The 21,599-nt window shown below is 44.4% G+C and overlaps 1 protein-coding gene and 1 long non-coding RNA gene across 2 annotated transcripts in view; one reads left to right on the top strand and one right to left on the bottom strand.

Annotated features, from left to right (window-relative positions):
* The window catches only part of EML1 (EMAP like 1), a 122,376-nt gene extending 108,502 nt beyond the window's left edge, over positions 1-13,874 (bottom strand). The window contains exon 1 of the mRNA XM_015630307.2: positions 13,687-13,874. Within this exon, the coding sequence (XP_015485793.1) occupies positions 13,687-13,714 (28 nt within the window). The 5' untranslated portion in view covers positions 13,715-13,874. The remainder of the gene's footprint in view (positions 1-13,686) is intronic.
* LOC107205662 lies at positions 13,225-14,379 on the top strand. Its single transcript, XR_001522073.3, has 2 exons — positions 13,225-13,663; positions 14,203-14,379. It is a non-coding gene; the product is annotated as an uncharacterized LOC107205662 (long non-coding RNA).
* Positions 14,380-21,599: the final 7,220 nt, after the last annotated feature.

Raw genomic sequence — 21,599 nt, 5'->3', positions numbered from 1 at the left:
GCCAGGCAGTGCTGGAGATGCAGATGCAGAGACTGAGGATGCCATGTCCTTTGGCCCAGCCTTGGACTTCCGAGTCTGGGGCTTGCATGAGGGTTATAGCCAGGAGACATCAGCTCAGGGGCTTGCAGAATGATTTGCATCCCAGGATGACAACTCTGAGGCTTGCAGAGGGGTTCTATCTATGGGCAACAGCTTTGGGGCTTGCAGGAAAGTTTCCCCACTGAACAATGACATGTCTGGGCTCTCCTTCCAGTGTGCAGCTCTGGGGCTTGCAAGAAGTTTTTCTCTGGCTGTTAACAGGGCTGTTGCAGGTCCACAGCACGGGGTCCTCACACAGCACAGCACTGGATCCAGCTTCATTTTCTTCTTTTAGCACATGACTTAAATGTTTCCATGTTTAGATTACAGGCCTTTCAGGGCACAGTTTAAATCCAGAGCGGTGACTATGTTGAGTTTAACTGAAATTGAAAGAAAGAGCATGTGGAAAGTTCTTAATAAAGAAGTTTTGTAAACAGTGTCATGATACTATGGTGATGGGCCTCAGAACTGCCGACTCCATTTTTCTTTCTATTCAATCCCTTATTTTTCTTCCAAACATTCAGATTTTAGTCCTGTCTACATGGCAGTGTTGATTGTACATTTCTGTGCATCTAACAAGTGCCAAGGAAATCAAACTTAGGGAATAGCAATGCTGGATGTACTTCTCAGCTGACTCTCACAGAAAGTGCTGGAGAGGGCCAAATGCCTTTCCCTGCCTTATTACTCTCCAGGGGCCTCTGGATGTCAGGATTTAGTCTGGATTTGGGTAAACCACAAAGGATGGTCCAAATCTGAGAAGGGTGAGAGTGCAATCTGAACAAGAAAATCCACTCCCAGACCAAAGGGCTTGGCTAGGTTGCATGTGGAAGGTCATGTCCTCCACTGTTTGCAACATCTGCCTGCTGAAGGCTCCTCTTGATGCTGCTCCTGCAGTCTGCAGTCCACCCTCTCACCAGAATGAGCCTGAAGATGCTGCCTGCAGTAGGAAGAGCTGGAGTGTGCTGCAGCTTGAGCTTTGCCTGTGGATTGCAGGATATCTGATCCCAAAAGCCCCTGGGCTTCAGGACATGATCAGCAGGAGTCTGTTAGGGTAGGAACAGCCAGCCTTCAGCATTTGCTGCATCTGTGTGCTTCTATTCACCCTCCCCAGAATGACACTGCAGCAAATACAGGGGGCTGCTGCATTTGCTGTCTAGCAAACTCTCCTCTCCCAGGTGGAAACATCCTCTGCCTCTTTTATACTGAAAAAGAAGAGGAAATGCTTCCAAAAAACTCACAGTCTGGATGGCTTCAACAGAAGCAATAACTTGGAGTGTGATAGAAGGATTACTGTCATCACACATCATGGTCTGCAGGAGAACAAGCCTGATGTGCTGGGAGTTTTGTAAACATCTCAGACTACTTAGGGAATCTGCAACACAAGCTGAAATGTTTGAAAATGTATTTTTCATAACCCATTAATTTCCCTAATGGGTACGGACAAATTCAAGCCTGGAAGAAATCCAGTGAACATGGTGAACTACCATTAAAGAGCAGATGCAATTGTTTTATGCCTCCCTCTCCCTCATGGAATGATGCAATGTCTCCTAAATTCCATGGGAGGAGAGAAAGAAGAAAAAAGCCTATGCAAGGTAATAAGGATAAAAAGTTTGTTTCAGTTTCCTCATCCACCAAGCCTGGGCACAAGCCTATGTCTGCTCTGCACTGCAGTCTCATGGCCCAGCTGATTGAGCAAATGAGTGTTTTCTGTTTACTTCTTTTTCCAATCTCTTCCGTATGGCAAAGATAAAGCCAGTACAGCTCCAGCTGTACTTTTGAACCCGTGTTTAAAAGGGGTGGAAATAAATCTTAATGAGATTGTCCAGCCTTATTACCTTAAGTAGTATACCTCAAATGAACCCTGCTGAAGGCTGTAATTCCCTTCTGAGGTTTCAGTGACATGAGCAAGTGGATCATATTTCACTATTGTAGTTTGTGTCATCATTGTGTGCTTGGTAGAATTCCATGTTTGTCACATAAGAACTGGAGAAACACACCTTTATAAAAGATGCAAAAATAGTAGAAGATGCTTTCTGTTAATAAGTACGAACAATTTTCTCATGATCTCATTTCAAACAGAAAATTACTTTGAATTTCTACTTCATGAGTGTTCAGAAGAAAAAACTTTAAAGAATTCTTACAATTGTTTTTTTGGTACTCCTTCTTTTCTTTCTGCATAAAATCAAGGTATTTTCCCAAGACTTGCTGGTGGCCAGAACAAGGAAGTCAGCACCAGATGGGCAGGACTTAAAAAATCAACGAGAGGCCAGAGAGGTCTCAGAGGAATTGTCTCCAGGGAGCACCACACTGCGGCAGAGACATAATTTATTTAGGATCTCTAGAGATCCCCATGCACAGCTGAAGAGAGAATTTTTAAGAAGTGCTTGCCTTAAGTAGCACATAGAAAAGAAAGAGGTGATTCTGAGTCTTTGGAAACCCACAGCAGTATCCCTCAGGGCACAAGGCATGTGCCCTTCACATGGAGGGCATTTGGGGGTCAAGTAGGTAGTGTGGAGAAATCAGTTTTTCCAGCCCTAACCCACTTGGCTGTGCAGCAAATGGGATTTTAACTCACATTGTGCCCAAAGCATTCAATGAGTAACCCACAAAATGAAAGCCTAGAGGAGAAGAGTCTCCTCCTTGTCTAAATTTAGCATAAGGCCTTGAAAGTACAGACAAGGCAGCCAAACATCATCAGTAGCCAGTGAATTTAGACAAGGAAACAACTCTGTTCTGGTAAGTGGTTTTGGGAAATAATGGAGGGAGAAACAGGGATCTAACAACCTCCTACTGAACTAAAGTTAACCTCCCTCTCTGGGCAGAAGCCTAGGACCATCTCTGACCATAGTCTGAGCTCAGTGAGTAATTATATAGCCATTTGATATTGGATCAACACAGGACTTCGAGTACATGGGCTCCTCAGATCCATGAACTGTTGAGAGGACAGGTCTGGGACTCATTGCAGGTAACAGTTTTGCACAGGAGAACAAGACCAAGCCTGCAGAAGCTGTATTGGAGGGAGCCTGCCCAGCTGTGTTCACTCCTTGGCATTCTCCAGGACTGACTTGTGAGCAGGTTGGCCCATTGCAAGGTGCTGTGTAAAGTAGTGGAAAATAATTGTGATCTCCCTGTGCTGGCCCCTCACTACAGACAGCTCCATTCAGGATTGTTCTGAGAACACAGGCACTCCAGGTGGCACAGACCAGCTGTTTGGGTGGGCTTGGGGCTGTGCTGGGATGGACTCCTACTACAGCCTTGTCTCACCCCTTGTGTGACTCGTTGAAATATCCAGTTGCCTCCAGTTCTCCACTGTCCCTCAAGGCAGCCTAATTAACAAGGCAGATTGTCAGCTGAGCAATCATCTCAGATCCAGGAAATATTTAAAGATTTGGCACCATTATCTAGGATAACCCAGCTGCTGAACTTCATTGGGAAAAGGAAGCAAATGCACATGCTCTACTCTGAGGAACATTTCTGCGGGAGGAAATAAAGTCAGTTTGGAACAAACAAGTATTTTCTAATCCTGTACCATCCCCTTGGACAAAATGGAGATGTTCAGCTCCTGGCTGCCTTTATCTCATAGCCAGGGAGTAGTGAGTTTTCTCCTGCATCTTGGGGTGCTCCTCTGCCTCCCTTCCTCTGCAGGGACACCTGAAACTGGGAATGAGGGATGTGGCACAGGAGCACATGTGCTGCTTCAGGAATTGGTTTTGTCTTTTGAAATCCCAGTGGCAGAACGAAGCAGGGAGATGCTCTTGTTCATGGTCTGATGATCTCTCTTCATCCCCAAAGTCCAAAATGGTGCTGGATCCTTGCTGGTGTTGGTTATGTTTTGATTGGCCTGAGCAGGGAAACTTGTACTATAGTGAATGAGGCTCACCACGCCTCAACAAAAATGTGTCATCTGGTCAATTTTCAGCAGTTTTCTCTTTCCAGTGTAGTGGGAGAATAGTGAAGAGCTGTCTTCTTACTCCTCCCACTTTATTGGACATCAGAGTAGGCAGGGAATAGTAAAGGACAGCAAAAAGGCTCTCCAGCTCCTTTGTGTGCCAGAATTCTCCCCAAAAATCTGCAGAAACCAAATAATTGTAGGAGAGGAGTTTGCTGAGAAAACAAACACTCCTCCTGTGAAAAACTGTGAGCAGATTGAATCCTTTCCCTGGAGTTTTCCAATATTTTCATTAAATGACTCAAAATGAAAACATGCAGAAATGCGGTTGGTGTTTAAAAATACAACTTTTGTCAGAGAAATATTATTCTCCATCCTACATATGTGAGCACTGTATGCCTCAGTCTGCCATATGTGTCCCAGACATTGCATATTTTCTCACACTTCCCCACATGATGCTTCTTCCTAAGCCTTGGATGTTGAAATACCTGACCAAAACATCTTTGCAAAAAAATCCCCACTCTCCAGTGGCACAACAATCCCCATGTGTTGCTGCCTGGGTGAAAATGGACAGTGCATAGACATTTTGACAGCCACCAAAAAATCATGACCCAAGAAACCTGGCTTTAGGAAAAATAAATTAAAACAAGTCTTAAGAGGCTCATGATAAACATCAAAGAGTTGGCAACAGTAAGAATAACCAAACAGTTTAGATGAGATTTCCCAGATAAATTGTTTCTATTTCACCAGTGTGCTGTCTGGTTTTGAACCGTTATGCCTGAATATACCATTTGGAATTTATGATGGATGCAGGAAGTAATAGTTTCCTTCTCAAAAGCCTTCCCACATGTGGTCCATATGCCTCCAGCACAAAGAGATTGTGATATCATGCCTAAATCACATGGGTGTCAGAAAGCCAGCTGACTGTCATAGCAGCAAGATGAACCTGGGAGCCTCCCATCTGAGATAAAGAACTGTAGGAAATGACAGATTTAGCACCCCAAAGACATCTGTGCCCATATCAGAAGCATTTGTGTGTGAGGCTATTGACGTTGCAGAGCATCTCCAAGAAACTGGTGAAATATCAAGTTATAAACAAGTATATTTATTGCTAGAGATCTAGCTATGAGGTGTCCAAGTATCTCGTATTTTATGACATATATGTTTCCAATATGCTGTTTATCATAATATCCCAGCTTCACCTGTTGGAGATACTGAACATGGTGAAGAATACCAATCCAGGAAGATCAAGGACAATTTCAGGTTAAGTTAGCTTGAGAACTTCTGCTGGGAACTGGATTCCATCTGTGCTTCAGCTGCAGAGCAGCTCTTGAAGGGGGAAGAGTTGGTGTGTGGAGCAACTGTGGGAACCCAGTTTTTCCTAAATGGTCACTAATGTCATCTTCCTCATCTCCTCAAACAGGACCAGAGACCACAGGTCTGAGTTATGGACATGCCCTGTGCTCACAGCTGCCAATGGAGTTCAGATATGTGAAATACAGTGGTGTGCTGGGTGCTCTGAAAGAAGAGCTCCTTGACATCTCTGAGTACACACCCACAGCACTGGGAACTGCTTTTGGCTTAATCTTGATGTGCCTCAGTCTCTCACATATAAACTCTGAATAATTCTGCACCCATGGCTCTTTGTGTGACTTATTGCTGAGTCATACCTAGCAATGTTTCAGCAGGGGAAACATTCACTAAGTTTTAATTAGTGCAAATAGAAACACATTTCTCTGAGCAATTGTGCTGGGACAAAGTATGACTAATGCCTGGTTGTTCCCATCCACCACAAGTGCTTGGTGGGGCCTCACCCAACAAATCTCACATGGCACAGGGCTCTGGCTGCTGGTCTAAGCAGTACAACTGAACTGACCCAGCCACAATTTGTACTGATGCATCAGGGGGATAAAGATATTTCTGAGATTTTTGAGAGTTGTCATCCTAATTCATTGGAATGAGTGGAAAAGCTCCCCTTGACTCCAAAATTCTGGATCATGCTGCCAAAGTATGAGTGGGAGATGTGCAAATGACAAGTTTAACCTGAAATCAGGTCCTTCATAATCACATGATCAAGCACAACCTGAGACATTCATCTTCCTTTTTAGATTTTTGGGTTCCTGTGAAAAATTACTCAGGTGTTCAGATGTTGCACCCAAGCTGTTTTTTGTGTGTTTGTGCTTTTATTTCATTATTTCCACAGCAGAGCCTTTCAGGAAAATTGTCTGGCTGCAGGAGTTTTCACCTTCTGGTTCAGCAGCAAGGATTTTACCATTTTCACAGTAACCATGTTAGTCACTGGGAAGTGTTCTGGGTGCACTGTGTAACTACAAAGCCAGAGCATACCCTGCAGCTCCACAAAGAACACATCACAAAGAGAAAGTGTGTAAGTGTATATTTATCTGCAAGATAGGTGAGAACTGCAGGAAATGCCAAGTTTGTTGGGAGTGTCTATGGATTTATGAGGGGATTTTGGGCCAAAACCTTTCAAATATCTCTCCAAACTTAATTTCATGCCTTCATAATAGCGGGTGGGAATGAGCCTGTGTTCTCCCAGGGAGCACTTGGTGGTGGAAACTTGAGCCATACCAACAGTGCTGAGAGCAGTGAAGTGGTCTTGGGGCTTCCTGCTTGGGCAGTGTGGAAAAGCTGCCCGAGATTAATCAGCCACTGGCACCTCTCTGAAGTGCTCCCTGTTTTTTGTGATGGAGACAGCATTGTACCTCCCAAAGTCTTCTTGGAATTTGTTGTGATTCCTAAAGGGTCACAATCATTTTACTGAGTCTGGTTTGGAGTCCTCCAAGCAAGGGCTTGGTTTTCTTCCAAAAGCAAATTGTGTGATTGACAGACCGTGTGCAGAACCAAAAGCAGCTATGAGCAGCCCCTGTGTGCCCTGCTGACTCAGTGGTGACTTCAGCTGCTCCATGACACCCAGGACTCCTTCAGGGGGAACTGATCCTGAGCACTCTTAACATGTCCATGCCCAGCACCTGGCATTTGGCAGGAGCCCGTTTCTCTGCCCCAGAATCTCTTTTCCACAAGGAAGAAAGTGTTTGGGGGACCTTGACAATCTTTTATGTGAGTTTTAGAGGAGGTCTGAGATGTAAGGTAATCCTTAATATCGCAAATTTAATTGTAGAAACCACTAGTGTGTGGTGAGGGAGCTGATCACAGTCTCAAGGAAAGAAATAACATGGACAGAGAAGCAGCTGAATATGATGATGAGAGACTGGGCACAGGTTTTTGGGAGGGCACACTGAGCATTCAGTTTGCAGTCTGAATGGCAAAGGAAGGGAAGGGGTCCACACCCTCTAAATTACTGCCTATATAATGGGTCTTCAGCAAGAGAAGGCTCTAGGCATTGTTAAATGCAATTGTGGCTTCCAAATACTGATGGCTTAACACAGAATATATTGGAAATACTGCTGCAGATGTTATGAGGGATGGAGGAGAGGAGGAGAAAAAACACACAGGTTGTTTTTTGCATGCCTTAAGTTACTGTAAACATGGAATAAGACTGTTCAGAAATGTGCTGTACAGTGCAAGTGCTCTTGTTCACAGACCCTGGGACAAGCTACAGCTTGAAAGTATTTCTGCAGATAAGGCAAATCCACCCATTAGGGGATGGGGGAGGAGCACCTGGGAAAGATGTAGCATCTTCTGTATTTCCTAGCTAGATCCTTAACCACCATCTCAGCATGCAAACTTCTACTGCCTCTACTGACTGCCTGAAAGAGCTCTCCTCCTTCAGCACATCTCCTCAAAGAAAAACAAACAAAAAACCAACCAAACAAGCATTTTATTGTGAAAATGGGTGTCTGCTAGGTCAAATACCCCCACTTAGAGCCTCTGTAGCACATAGCACACATACTCATATTCTGCTTCAGAAAAGCAGTGAACTGGCACAGCCTCTACTTGCCAGCTGAATAGTTAGACTAGTCCAGTAGTCTAGTTCTAGTCTAGTTAGTCTAGGAGACCTCACCTGCTACTTTAAAGACAGAGGCTGGAGATGAAGACTAACCCAGTGCCTGTGCTCAGGGCACTCCTGGAGCACAGTCAGCTCCCACCAAACCATCACCAAGCCTAAGACACAGCAGACTCATGCTGGAGGAGTAAAACAGAGCTAACAACAGTTTCCATTTTTCTAGTTCCTGAGGTTGCAAAGTTTTAAGCTAGTAGTCAGAAACAATTTTGTGAGTGGTGAAGGGTTGTTGTACTGCTCAGCTATGTACAGGTACACTAAGTTTGCCTAAGCTAGGCTGAACCCCTATTGAGAACCCCCTAATATTGGGCTGCAACAGAGACCACCTTCTTTCACCTTTGCTCTTGATGAAAAAGAAACAGCTTTGCCATTTGTGGCATTTTGCCCAAGTGCAAGTGTGGAGTCAGTCCTGGCCCTCTCTCTTGCTCTCAGCTCTCTTCCTCTCTCAGCACTGCAGCAATTGCCTTGTGGTCTGGGGAGGTCTCAGATTTCTCCCAAATGAAAAATCCCTTTTTCCCTCAACAAAACATCTAAGGAGGTGCTTGGGAAGAGACCCATAGTGGAGCCATCCAGCCCCAAGGCTTTGAAAGCCCTTCTCAGCCCTCACCAGCCTCTGAAGCAGGTGAAGGCAGCACTCATGTGATTTTAACTCTTCATGGACTGTAGGCTGAATGTTTTGACTCATAGGGCTGTCTTAAAATGCTGTATGAACAGAGAGGGCTTTCCAGGCATACCTCTGGCAGGCTCCCAACTTGGTGTCTCCATGGGGCTTGCTCATCACCATAAAAATACTTCTGGAGTATTTCTTGGAAAACATGGATTTCTGGGGCACCAGATTTTCCTTGTGTGGTTGCCTGTTCTTCATGTTCCAAACTGTGTCTAAAGCTTTAAGCTATAACATCATCGTCATCATCATCATCATCATCTGTGTTTGTCCCCTGAATGCACAGCCTCTGCTGCTCGAGGCAATGCTTGCACAGACACGTGGAATTTCTGGAGGAGCAATGGAGCTAGTCAGAAGGACAACTCCCAGCTCCCAAGATAATTCTGGTGTTTCAATTCCATTTTCATCAAGCTGGGACTATACTCTCAGATATAATATTTTATTTTACTTAACCTGAGCATCCAAAGGCTTTCTGTCTTGCTCCCGCTCAATTTCAATTTTCAAAAATGCGATCTTTAGAAATGTATTAACATACTGACATTGTCAACAAAATGTTGCATTTTGATTTAGTAACATCTGTATTTTGTGATGAAAGAATGCTTTCTTGGAGAATGTGTCTTCTTACAGCTAGCATTCATCTCCTAAGCTGACTTCCTAAATGCAAAAGGAAACGGGTTTGCCAAGGGGTCCATACACCAAGATCAGAGTTTCTGTGAAGTGTTTATCCCTGATAAATAATACAGATTCTTGCCAGGTTCTCATCACCCCAGCACCTTGGGCTCACCTTCCCCTGGCAGGGGGATGTTCCTGGGGAGCTCTGAGCATGCAAGCCTGTGCTGGTGGGCTTAGTGCAGTCAGGAGCTATGGTTCATGCTGCAGAGCTCTCTTGAGTTGCTCAAGTTATGCCATTTCATTCCTAAGCTACAGCAGGTAACTGGCATATGCTGGAAAAACCTTCTCACTTCTCTGCTTATCCCTGAGTGCTGACTGCAGTCTGCACAGCCACACTGAAAGGTAATTCCAGGCCCTTGCCCTTTAGTGAGGGTCTCACCCTGCAAACTGCAATGCAGAAGTGGTGCTCCACCCCTAAGGGAAACATGAAGTTACCTGCAAAAAGATAGACATCCTTCACCAAATCTAATGAAATGTTAATTTCAAGCACCCCTTGAAACCCCTTTAACTGCAGCCCCTTGGCAAACCCATTGTATGCTAATATGAGTATGTGAAAGTGGGGCAATTTTATTCCACAGGAGCAGTGCTCATACATGTGCTGGGTCATGATTTTTTATTACAGAAATGTACAGAAATGGGCCATATTTTATTCCCAGGAGCTGTTTAGAGCCAGCCCAGCATGGGAGCTCAGAGGTCTTGCTCACTAACAGCCTCTCTGGCTGAGATAAATGGACTCCCCATGACAGTACAGAATGTTGAATTTCAGGAAATCTAAATTCCCGTATTTTTCTGGGATATCCTAAGTCTGAAAACACCAATTTTATCAACTGGCTCCAGTCTGTCTTAAAGACATGTTTGAAATATGTAATTTTAGCTCTGAAAGGAAGTATTTAGCTAAAGAGCCAGGAACATACTTCAGATGAAAAGTCTTGCTTCCTCCTCTACTGAAACATGTCCAATAAAAGTTCGTGAGGAATTTTAAGGAAATTTGGTTAGATTCGCATGCCACCTGCTGCAAAACAAGCTACATCAGTTCTGTTTTCCCCCTTAGCCTTGTTGCAGTAAATAACAGAGAAAGTATGCATATATGAGACTCCTGGTGTTCTTCTTCAGCATTATAATTTTCCTCTGTTATGGCTCAGTACCCTGTGTTTATTCGACAGTGGTGTTATCCACAAGAAGTTACCCATGCTATTCAAAGTCAGTCTGTGGCTGAAAGGGGAGAGAAATAAAGAAAGAAAAGAGGCACTTGAAGAACCTTTGCATGACTTCAGAGATTTTTCTGAAGTCAAAAGGTTTGTGTTAAGAACCAGAACCATCATGACTCATATATTCCTAATCAAAATGCTGGGTGCGTGAAAAGCTGTTCAGTCGTTCAGAGACTGAACTATGACTCCTTACAAGAGGAAAATAATACACACAAGGGGAAGCACTTAAATAATTGATGTGCTTTTCTTTTATCTGCTTGTAGGAGTGACAAGAAATCTATGTAGCTGGCACTAATGGATAGCATCTGTATGTCAATAATTGCTAATGAGGAAGAAATAGGAGTGCATTTGTCCTGAAGTGACTGATCTTTCTTTCTTTATCTCCCTGTGTTACAATGGGAAATTATTAGAGTAAATTTTAGAATTCTGTTCACTTCCAAATCTCAAAAGGCTTTCAAATGTCTTTTTTTGGTATGAATTCAATCCAAAATGACTGTACATTTGCCTACATGTAATGGCATTCTGTCATTTAAGATCCCTTTTTTTTTTTTTTATCTTCTGTACTACATTCAAATAACAAAATAAAACCTTGTTTGCATCATATGTTTAATTTTTCCATTCCACAACAGTGAAAGGGTACAGCCACACTGGAATTGAACAGAAACCAGTAATTTAAAAACACCCAAGGCTTTCATCATGAAAAATTGCATAACCATTTCCAACACTGAAGTAGGATACTGTTACTGAAGAGAAGCAAGTACTAAGAGTACTTATTTAAGAAAATAAAATCTCTTGAAAAATTATTGGTGTATCAAGCTGTTCATATCCAGCTATTTAAGTCAAAGATTGTTTTCAGCCATTCCCCCCAAGTTGCTTCTCTGAGGGAACAATTACACAGCTGTTCCTGCTACATTCTTGTGTAGGCTGAAAGCAGTCTAAAAACTCTGGCATTAATTTCCTGTAACTACAAAGTGCAGTTCTCCAGGTTGTTGGTGAGGCATACCCTTTGCAAAGAGGTTACTGAAGCAGTACATACACTTGACACTAATATTGTGCTTTGGCTAAACTTATTTATAGCCGTGTGCATGTGTGTACACGGGCTCATGCAGAGGGCTGTGGGGTTTGTGTTCGAAGCAGGGCTCTGGATTGCAGCCACATTGCAGTGCTAATGATATCTGTCACTGCACCAACTTTCTGTAGCTGTATTATCTGGCTGCTTTCAAAACTAAGGATTTTAGAAGACCAGCCCCAGCTTTCTATGCTCGCTGGATTCAGAAAAGGGGCAGTTCTGCCCTAATCAGTGTATTAGAAAGTTTGATGATGATGGTTTTTTGCAACTCTTTTTATGGAGTGTGAAGATTTAAACTGCTAAAGTTTTAAACTTTGACCTAGCTAGTCAAAGAGCAATAGCTACAAAAAAATTGTTCCAAAAATCCCCGACATGAAAAACAAGCTGGCAGCAACTGGTTCACTAAGATTACTTAATAACTCTGATGGAGTACCACCATTTCTCTATCCACTGCTGGTTTTGTGCATATTTCTGTATGCATTTATGCAACCACACATCTGTAAGTACAGGAACCAGAATATGTGCAAGGTGGATGAAGCAGGTGTCCCTCGGAACAGGTTGGTTGTGTCTGACATGGGGCAGGGCGAGTCCTGCTTCCTGGGAGCAGGCCTGGAAGCAGGCCTGGACAGCATGGGAGAATTATTGGGGGAACAGAGAGAAATAAACCTTTGCTCTGTATATGCTGACACATTTCTGATCCACATCTAAACATCACTTTAATTTTCATTCCCGCCCATAGAAATTGATTCCTTCCCTCAATGCATCCATGAATGCTTTTCTGGAAGAAAACTTGAAGGTCCTTTCAGCAGCAAAGGTAATTGAGATATCAGTAACCTCTGCACATAAGATGCCATGCACTCTTAATATCAGTTTCATCATCAATATCAGATGCCAGCTGATACTGATACTGTCACCCTGAAATATCCCACCCCCAACTCAGAGTGCTTAATAAGCAAACCGGGGCCAGGGTCCTAAAATCAAAGCCTGGAGAAGTGAAATTTTGCTGGTTAACAGTTCACCCCTTTGAGCAGGTAAGCAGGAAATGCTCATTTTCATCTCTCCTGTCTTTAGCTGATAGTGTCAGCCCAGGGAATTGTGCATGGTGCAGCTCACTCTGCACCATATACATAATTTATATTTTTCCACTCTAGCTATGAGTGCGCCGTTTTAGACTTGGGATTTGCTTTTTAAAATGGAAGCAGAGAGAGAAGGAAAAAAGAAAAATGCTGTGGCATCCTTCTCCATCTCCAGCCACACTTTTTAGCCTAGGACCTCATCTTTGATGCACATCCTTCACAAACCTATGGAACAGGACTGCTACGCAGTACGTGTTGTATATAGCTATACATGTAAGAAGATAAATGCTTGCCACTGCAAAAGAAAAAATTAAAGGTGTTTCCAATAGTCCATCTCTTTATTAGTAAAATGCCTTAGCAGAGAATTAAGCTATCATTTTGACAAGAGTTTCCTTTTGTACAGGCAGCCTAGAAAACATTTACAGTTCCTATAGAAGTTTTTAAAAACCAGCTGAGAAACGTGCTTGCTGACATGCTCCTCTTCTCAGTGAAGTTTGACAGATACAGCCCTAAGCTCTAGTAAAGGATTCCTTCCCAGATAAATGCAAAGTGTGTAATGCACTTATATTAAAAACAATGTAAATTTCTATTTCCTTTCAGCAAATAAACCCTTTGCATGACATTTATCTGTCCTCACTGTGTCCGTTACCATCCAGGAAGGTTTATCAAGGAACAAACAGGACGCACACACAGCGCCTGGTCCTGCAGCACCCATCCCCACAAACTCTCTTCAGCGAGCTCAAGACTGCACACATCGATACCATCCTTTGGATACCGACACTTCAGTCCGTCTGCCTCAATTCCAGAACCCTTCCTCCTACCCAGCCCCTGTGCCTTCAGAGAAAATCCAGGCATCGCCACCCTCAGCAGCCCAGCACACGGACTCATAAGGCACCGCACCAGGGTCTGCAGTGTTTCAGGGACTTTCTCCTCTCCCTGCTGCGGCTCCGGCTCCCCTCGAAAGCGAGCGGCTTCGCGTGTGACTTTGCAATCTGAGAATGTGAAGCGGGCGGCAGGACACCGGGGTAAATATAAATCTGGCGCTTACCCACAGGCAGTCCCTCGCAGTCTGACATCGTGGGAGAGGTCCTCCTCACCGGGGGCTCGGGAAAACCACTGCAGGACCGCAAGAGCGGGTCCTTCTCTTTGCAAAGGCAAGGGGGAAAAGATATCTAACAGTTTACAGCCACCCTTCTCTTGCGCTCCACATCTACCCACCCACAGAGCTGTAGCAACAGTCCCGTCCCTGCCTTCTCATTATGGGATGCAAAGATAAGAATGTGCTTTTGTGCCAAAAGAGTGTGCTATTGGTGGATAAATTTGTTGTCATCCCTCCCCTTCGCAGAGTTTCCTCTTTAATGTCACAGAGGCACATTACCCTGTCGGAAAGGCCATCGAATATTTATGAAACGGCTTTTAAGAGCTAAGCCGCGGATCTGCGCGGGGAACAGAGCTAATTGCTGTGCCGTGGGGTGGTGCTGGGAGCCGCCCCGCACGGCTCTCCTGCTCCCCGGGGCTGCGGGATAGCCTCTGACATCCTGCTCTCTACCTTCTCGTTCTGCAGGGTCCGAGTAACAAACACCGCTGGAAAGGGGACAGAAGCCAGGGTGTATCTCTTTAAGGAGGAAAAAAAAAAAGGTCTTTGTTTATATTGTAATATCTGAGAAAATGTTTTGTGACACTGTTACCAAAAGCTGTTTCATAGTTTATAATAATATTGCGAGTGCAGATTTCTCTGTAACTTCATTATTTTGCTTGCTTAAAACACGGCACTTTAATGCCAGTTTAGTGACTGCTCCTACAACTTATTTTTTTAATCTTTGAAAATGTTTATGTGGGATTTGCTCCGTACTAGATTCCCAGACTCGCACAGTGAGTGAGAGTACCCCGGCACAGTGGTGTGCTCATTAGGCACCTTAATGAAGTGCAAGCAAAGGCTCTGGCAGCGCTAGAGCCAGGCTGGGCTTGGCAGAGACGTGCAGGACCTGGTGGGAGCCCCACAACCGGGGGGGTGCTGATTTGCTGCCACTTTTTCTCCTGGGAACAGTCAGGAACAGTCTGGGCTTTGCCTGACTCAGACCTTTAGTGTCTGAGCCCTTCACAAATGTCAGGGTTTCGGACCCAGAGCCGGAGGGAGGGCTGGGAGGAGGCAAGGGAGGCTCCATGGGGGTGGTTTTCTGGGAATCACTTCCAGACCATGTGGCCAGAGACATCCCCTGGGGGAAATGAGCCATGGGGAATACCTTTCTTCAAAACGCCTTCAAAAAAAAAAACAACAACAACAAAAAAAACCCCCATAAATTACATGAAGTATACTAGGAGCTCAGGGTGCTCAGCACCTCTGAAAAATTTGGGCTGTTTTTACTTGGATGCCTCAGTCTAAGCTCCCAAAGGCTGGCACTGCTGGCTCTGCCTGAGCTCTCTCTGAAGAGAAGCCTGTTAATACTCTGCTGGTTACTCAGCATCACAGCTAGCCATGGATTCAATTCAGGATGTCAGGCCTCTGACTAAGAAGCAAAAATAGCTGCAAAAGTAGATTGTGACATGTTCCCAAAAACATTCCTCGGGTTGCCTACACAGGGTTGAGCAAGCAGAGCCAGAAGTGTCCGATGGCCACTGGGGCTGGCCAGCATGAGGATCTGTTGGCACAGCTGTGTCAGGGGAGCCCTTGTCAGTGCCTGCTTCTTGATCTGCTCACACAACACACGTGGAGATATTCAGTGGTGTAAGGCTGATCTGGAGGGCAGCTCTGAGGAGAAACAGAGCCTTAGGCTGTGCTCTCTGCCAAAGAGGCTGTACAAGGAATAGAAGTGCAGGGCATCACGCCTAACCTCTCCATCCTGCTGCCACACACAGACCCAAGGAGTGGCCACTAGCTCTTCTGGCAGTCAGGAGAATGTCTGGTCTTGATCTTGGTATGCATCTGGGAAAGGAAGACAGCCTAAACCAGACTGGGGCACTTTTCTTGCAGTGTCATCTGACTGCAGAGACATATTGCTCCAATGTGTGACAATCAAAGCTTTCTTAGCTCGACCCTGTGAAAATGCAGGCTCCCAGCTCTGCAAGCATTTACGTGCCAATTTAACTTCAAGCCCCACTGAAGTTCCTGGAACTGCTCACAGTTATAAACACATGCATAAGTATTTGCAGGATTAAGGGCTCACCATTCCTCCTTGTATTCAGAGCAAACAGCTGCAGCTGGTTTTGAAGTTACCTCTCACAGCTGTGTGCTGGTGCTCCTCCACTGAAGGTTAGAGCCCTCTAGCAGAGCTGGACAAGTGCCTGCAGGGAAGGCACGCCAAATCCCAGACTGGTGTCTCAGCTCTATCTCATCCTCCAGAGGAATTTGAGAAGCCTGTGCCTCAGTAACCCGTTACATTGGCCATGGCCATGTCTGCTGCAGGTGGTCAGCATCTTCTGGGTGAGGGGCAGGGAAGCCAGCAGAGAAGACTGAGGGAGAAGGACAAATACATCTGAAACTATTGCAGCAAAGTTGGCAAGAGCTCATCTGCCAGAGCCCTTACTAGGATTTGGCCTTGGGAGAGCTCTTCAGTGAAACACTAAAGCAGGTCAAAAGTTGAACAAATCAGACATAATTCTTACAATGATTCTCACAAACAAACACCTTCTTTTGATGCGGATACTTCAATCAAAAAATTAGCTTTGATCCTTGGGTACTTTAGTTATAATGCTGGGCTTTGATAAATTGTAAGACTTTTTTTTCTTTGATTAAAACAGAGTATTTATTTTAGCTTCCCCTGTTTCTCAGCCTGAAAAGAGAAGAGCCATGTTTGCTCCTGGAAAAAGGCCAAGCCTGGAAAATTTAAGTCTGACAGAGAAAGCTTTGGGTATTTATGAATAAGCCCGGTGTCTGTCATGGCAAAAAAAGGCAAAAGTCAAAAATTGAAATAAACAATAAAAGGTGAGAGGTAAAGCATATATTATTTCAGCAGGTATTAAACTAATGTGAGAAAGGGGATGAATATTTGCCAATAACTGCTTGCACTTAGGCTTTCCAAGGAACCGGAAGGATCCTTATCCCTCAACATGCAGAGAGAACCATTTATAAATCTCTCTGCTTCATTCTACTCCCTGACAGACAGCCATCTGCATAAATCCATGACACCTCCTGTGAGTGGGGTAGTAAACACAATGTATGGAAGGAAGTCACTGGAGTATTTCTTAAAAAAATATTTTCCTGGACCATTTTGTCTCCTGTGGAAGACAGTTGTATATTCCTAATGCATCCTGAAGTACTTAAGCAGTTGCTCCCTCTCTGGAGATTTCCAGGAAGAATTATCTGCCCAGGAATGTTGTGGATGTCCCATCCCTGCACACGCCCAAGGCCAGGCCTGACAGAGCAAAGAGCTTTTAAGATACAGAGGCCCTGGAGCTGAGCTGATATGCCTGGGGAAAGAGGGCACATTTGGGGAAACTTGGGTGCAGGGCACCCACCATGGCACAAGCACACAGCCACCTTAGAGCCCAAATACTGTCACCTACGTGAGTAAGACATGTAGTGGGGCTTCGTTTCTCATCTATGTGTTTACACATCCCATCTGATCTGGTGATCAGATTTAGGCACTTAGGTATCTAAGTGCCTAAATATCATGGAAAATCTGGGCTTTAAGGTTTTAAATCCCATGGGGAGGTCATAATTTTCCCTGCAACCTGAGTCAGCAATCTGACTTCGAAAAGAGCCTGATCCACCTGGGAGCTCCCAGCTGGACCAGAGCTTTTGTTATTGCTGACTTGCCTCTCACTCAGATGGAGCCAGCCTCATCCAAACCTCACAGGAAGAGCAGGGAGCTGTGCTACACACTGTGGGATCTCAGGCCCTGCCAGACTCTGGCTGCCTGCTGACATCACTGGTGGAAGGGCTTTGCTAAGCTCAGCACTGCTGTAGGGGCATGGGTGAGCTGTTCTGTTTCCCTCTGCCTTTCTCTCTCCTGACAGAGGGAAATCCTGAGAAGCGAGAATTATTTCTTTAGCTAACCAAGTCAGATCTGATTATGAAATCTGCAATTTTCCGTGAGATTGAAGCAAGCGCCTTACTGCCCGCTTCGGCAGGCATTTATATCTCCCATCAGTGTGATTTCCACGCAGTTTAAAGAGAGAATAGCTGAAATGTGCTTCTCCTTTCTAATTTATGCAAATTCCCTTGGGTTTTTTCCTGCTGTCTGAAGAGATTTCTGACTGTTGGGTATGCAGGATTCACGGCCTGGGGAGGGGGAAGGGAAGGACAGGGCTAAAAGAGAAACTGCAGGCTGGTATAAGCAGGTTGGCATCAGGATAAGGATGACCTCTCAGAGCACTGAAGAATCCAAGATATTAGGAATTTGTTAGCTAAGACAGGTTTTTCCCCCCTGGAAAAACCCTCCAGTCAAGGGGATAGCACGTGCCTTTCTGTCCTCTAATGTAAGGGGTAAAATTAACCACAACTTTTGGATTGCACCCAGTTAAAGAGCAGAGAAGCAAGAGGGGAGCGTGCTGGCTGGCCACCACCAGCCCCACTGTCAGCCCCACATCTCCTGAGTCACTGATGGGGCCTTGGTGAGGTCACAGATGTACCTGTGGGGTCAGTGGACCAAATCCAGGGCCAGTGGGATGCTGTGCCACGAGGACATGCAGCAGAGAAATGAGCTGCTGGTCAGATGGGCTTGAACCTCTGTTCAGCAATCAGCAGAAGGAAAAGCAACCAGGTTCAGTGAGAAGCAGAGCGCCCAGGAAGTCCCAATTATGGGAATTTTATTTCATTATTGTTTTCTGACACGTTGTCTTTGCATTTCATCTTGATGGATGGGGAGTGTAATAATGCAACTTCAAGAGGAGCTGATGCTCTGACAAGATCTCATGTGGGTTCATCCAGAGAAGGAAGAGTGAGTAAAAATAGGCAAGATACAGCTGACAGCTAAAATAGCCCTGTAGGAAGCAACAAATACAAAAGTAATAGCAGCTCCCCAAAATAACTAGGCACATCATAATTTTGCATTTATCTCTATTTTTTTAAATGTTATTAGCAAGATTTTCACTAGTAAAAATTGAATCTGAGCTTTCTATTCAAGAAAGGAAATGTCTCCATCATCTCCTCTGATGTCACCCCAGAGAGAAGATTAGAAGATTAACTATGTCAGGTGACACCAATCCAGCAGCAGGGAAAATAATTTTGCACATTCAAAAAGAAAATGGGGGAGAAATTCCAGCTATCTCCAAGAAATGTGAACCTTACCAGTGATAATTGAAGGCTCACAGAAAAAAACACTTTATGCAAATCTGCAAATATACAGTAAATAAAATAAGATCAAAGATTCAGAAGAGGATTTATCTCAAAGAGGAAATTAATTGATAATCTGAATCTTGGAGGCATTTTCATCCCATCTAATTTATAAAAGGTTGCATTCTCTGGGGAGAGTTATGAAAGGCCACTGCAATATGTGAAGAAACAAAAAAACTGCATTTGAAATACAAAACTGGCTTCTGAGCTGCCACAGCTCTTGCTGACAATGCCTTCTGACACACTGAGCCAAAATGAGCCTGCTATGGAGCTCAAGTGAGATGCATTAGCACAAGGATGGAGAAAAGGTGAGTACGAGAGCATGAGCCCAGCTTTTGGCATCTACTGACAAACATGAGTGGCTTTTTTGCTGGCCAGCTCTGCAGGAGTGACCCAGCACAGGGGACATGGGCCAAAGCTCTTTTCCCATCAATACATGGTAGATTTTCATGTTGTAATTACAGTTATTGGCAGTTCCCTTAGCAGAGGTTTCAGGTGTTACTGAATTGTCTCCCAGAGAACATAAAAAGCCAAGAGGAATTATATGATTCAGTCTGATCTTGCTGCTTTTAAGGGCATTATTGCTGTTCATTTTACTGGGTTTGAATCTTGCACAGATAAGTGAAGTTGCATTTGCTCTGCACAGATCTGGTAGGAAAAAGTGTCAAGCCCTGAATGTAAATATTACAGTATCATGTGCTGGGTTTGAGGAGAAGGTGAGAGTCTTGCAAACCTGATTTGGCAGCTGCAGAAATAGCACTCAGGCAAACAGATGGTCTCTGCAAGGAGGGAAGTCTTTAAAAGATTCACAGATTAATGAGCTCTGCCAGGATTTTAGTGGTTCCTACCAAAATTCCTATAAATCTGTCTAACTGGGCAGGGAGGAGGTGGAGACAAGAGGAATCAATAACTTCCCTAGACAGATTGTATATCCAAGGTTAGCTGACAAAGGCTTCAGAGCTGGAAAATCTCGAGAGCAATTAGAGGCAGTGTCATCCTTTAGGAAGGCAAAAGCCACAGCGTTTGTCATGTACTATCAGTGCTCTGGGGACTAATTGCAGCTCCTGTGATCAAGGATATCAGTTTGGTGATAAAGGAAGGTGAGGTGTCAGCCACAATGAATTATTGGCTCATCCTAAGGGCTCTGAAATTTGTTTTGAGGGAGTGTAAGCATCCTCTGTCCACTGCAGGTCAGAGAGAGATCACACCTTCACCTGCCTTTACCAGAAGCAGTCTCAGAGAGCACATAACCAAACACAATCCTACCTTCAGACAAATTATATCTCATTTCCATTCTCATTTCCAAGACTTTCTCCCTGCTCTGTGCTATGTCAAGCATAGAAAGATGTTTTCACCAAGCTGAAAATAAGATGTTAAAATTGTCACTGACCAAGGTTAGCCACAACAGGTAACCAAGAGATCAGGTTTTCATCCCAAATCTGGAACAGGAGCAAACTATGCTTTTGGGAATGACCAGCAACAGAGACAGAGCACCAGAGACATCTGATCTGACAATTGTCCAGCTGATCATCTGTCCAGCTGATTTTCTCTATCAAAGCAACTGCTGTCCCCAGAACATTGAGTGAAGGTCTGCCATGCTTGGAGACTGAACTGATTAAGAAATTGGAATCAGAGGTGAGCAGCAGGGGAAAATATTCATTAGGGTGTCTATGAAATTTGTAAGATGGTGCCCTTTACAACCCACTTTCATTTGCTTTTCTGCAAACATTCGTCACTAGTGTTTGACGGTGGGAATGATCTGGGAGGAGTTTCCATCCTTGGTCACTTGGAGCCGCCTCCCTCTTATAATAAACACAGCCACAATTAACGGAAGTGGTGACCTTGTTGGCAATTTCTGAAAAGAGGACAAGACTCCTTGGGAATAGTGAATTAAGCAGATTATTACCACTTAAGTAACCTCTCTAAGTCACATTGTGGGTGGCATGTTGCTGGGGTAAAAGGAGAGCTTCCTTGTGACTGCTTAAATAGAACATAAGTATTTTTTTCAAATAGTTTTAGTTGAAAATAGGATTAGATTTGGGTTTGGGTTTCTGATATTGATGTTTTTCACTACAGGCAACTCCAGCTGTCTTGTGAAGATATTCAAGACTGTCTTGGTGTGGTCAGACTCTTAGGTTTGGGAGTGGGAAGCCTGGGCTAAGAGGCAGGGCAGGGACTGCCTTGGAGCTGAGCTCAGGTTCCTGACAGGAATCAGAATCCCCCCTGCCAGCAGGGAGATGGGGAAATCCTGGAAGGGAGTTAAGGGATTTCCCTGGGGTCATCCTGTGAGTCTGTGGCATTTGGTAGAGGAGCCTGGTCCCTATTCCACAGGAGGCAAAGGAAAAGGAGTCACTAAATCAGTCAGTTTGGAGTGCTGCCTGAAAACATGGAAATATAATTTGCTTATTGCTATAAAAAATAAAAGAGAAAATAATCTGTTTCCATTCAGTGCTCATGAAAGGTGTAACAACCTTTATTCTTCCTTCTTATTATAAATGTGAATGTATGGAAAAATATTTTTGTTGGACAGGCTGATCTGGCACTGATCTCTTGGGGTTTTGGACAGGTACAGCTGCTCCTGCAGGGCTGCTAGAAATAATTCTTTGAGTGTGTGACTGTCTCTTTATGGACTTTTTAATTTGGGTTCTTTTTCCTTTGAACTGAAGATTGATGAGACGGGAGGCGAG

Source organism: Parus major, chromosome 5 (genome assembly GCF_001522545.3).
Source record: "Parus major isolate Abel chromosome 5, Parus_major1.1, whole genome shotgun sequence".
NCBI classification, from domain to species: domain Eukaryota; kingdom Metazoa; phylum Chordata; class Aves; order Passeriformes; family Paridae; genus Parus; species Parus major.
This window is presented reverse-complemented; position numbering and strand designations above follow the sequence as displayed.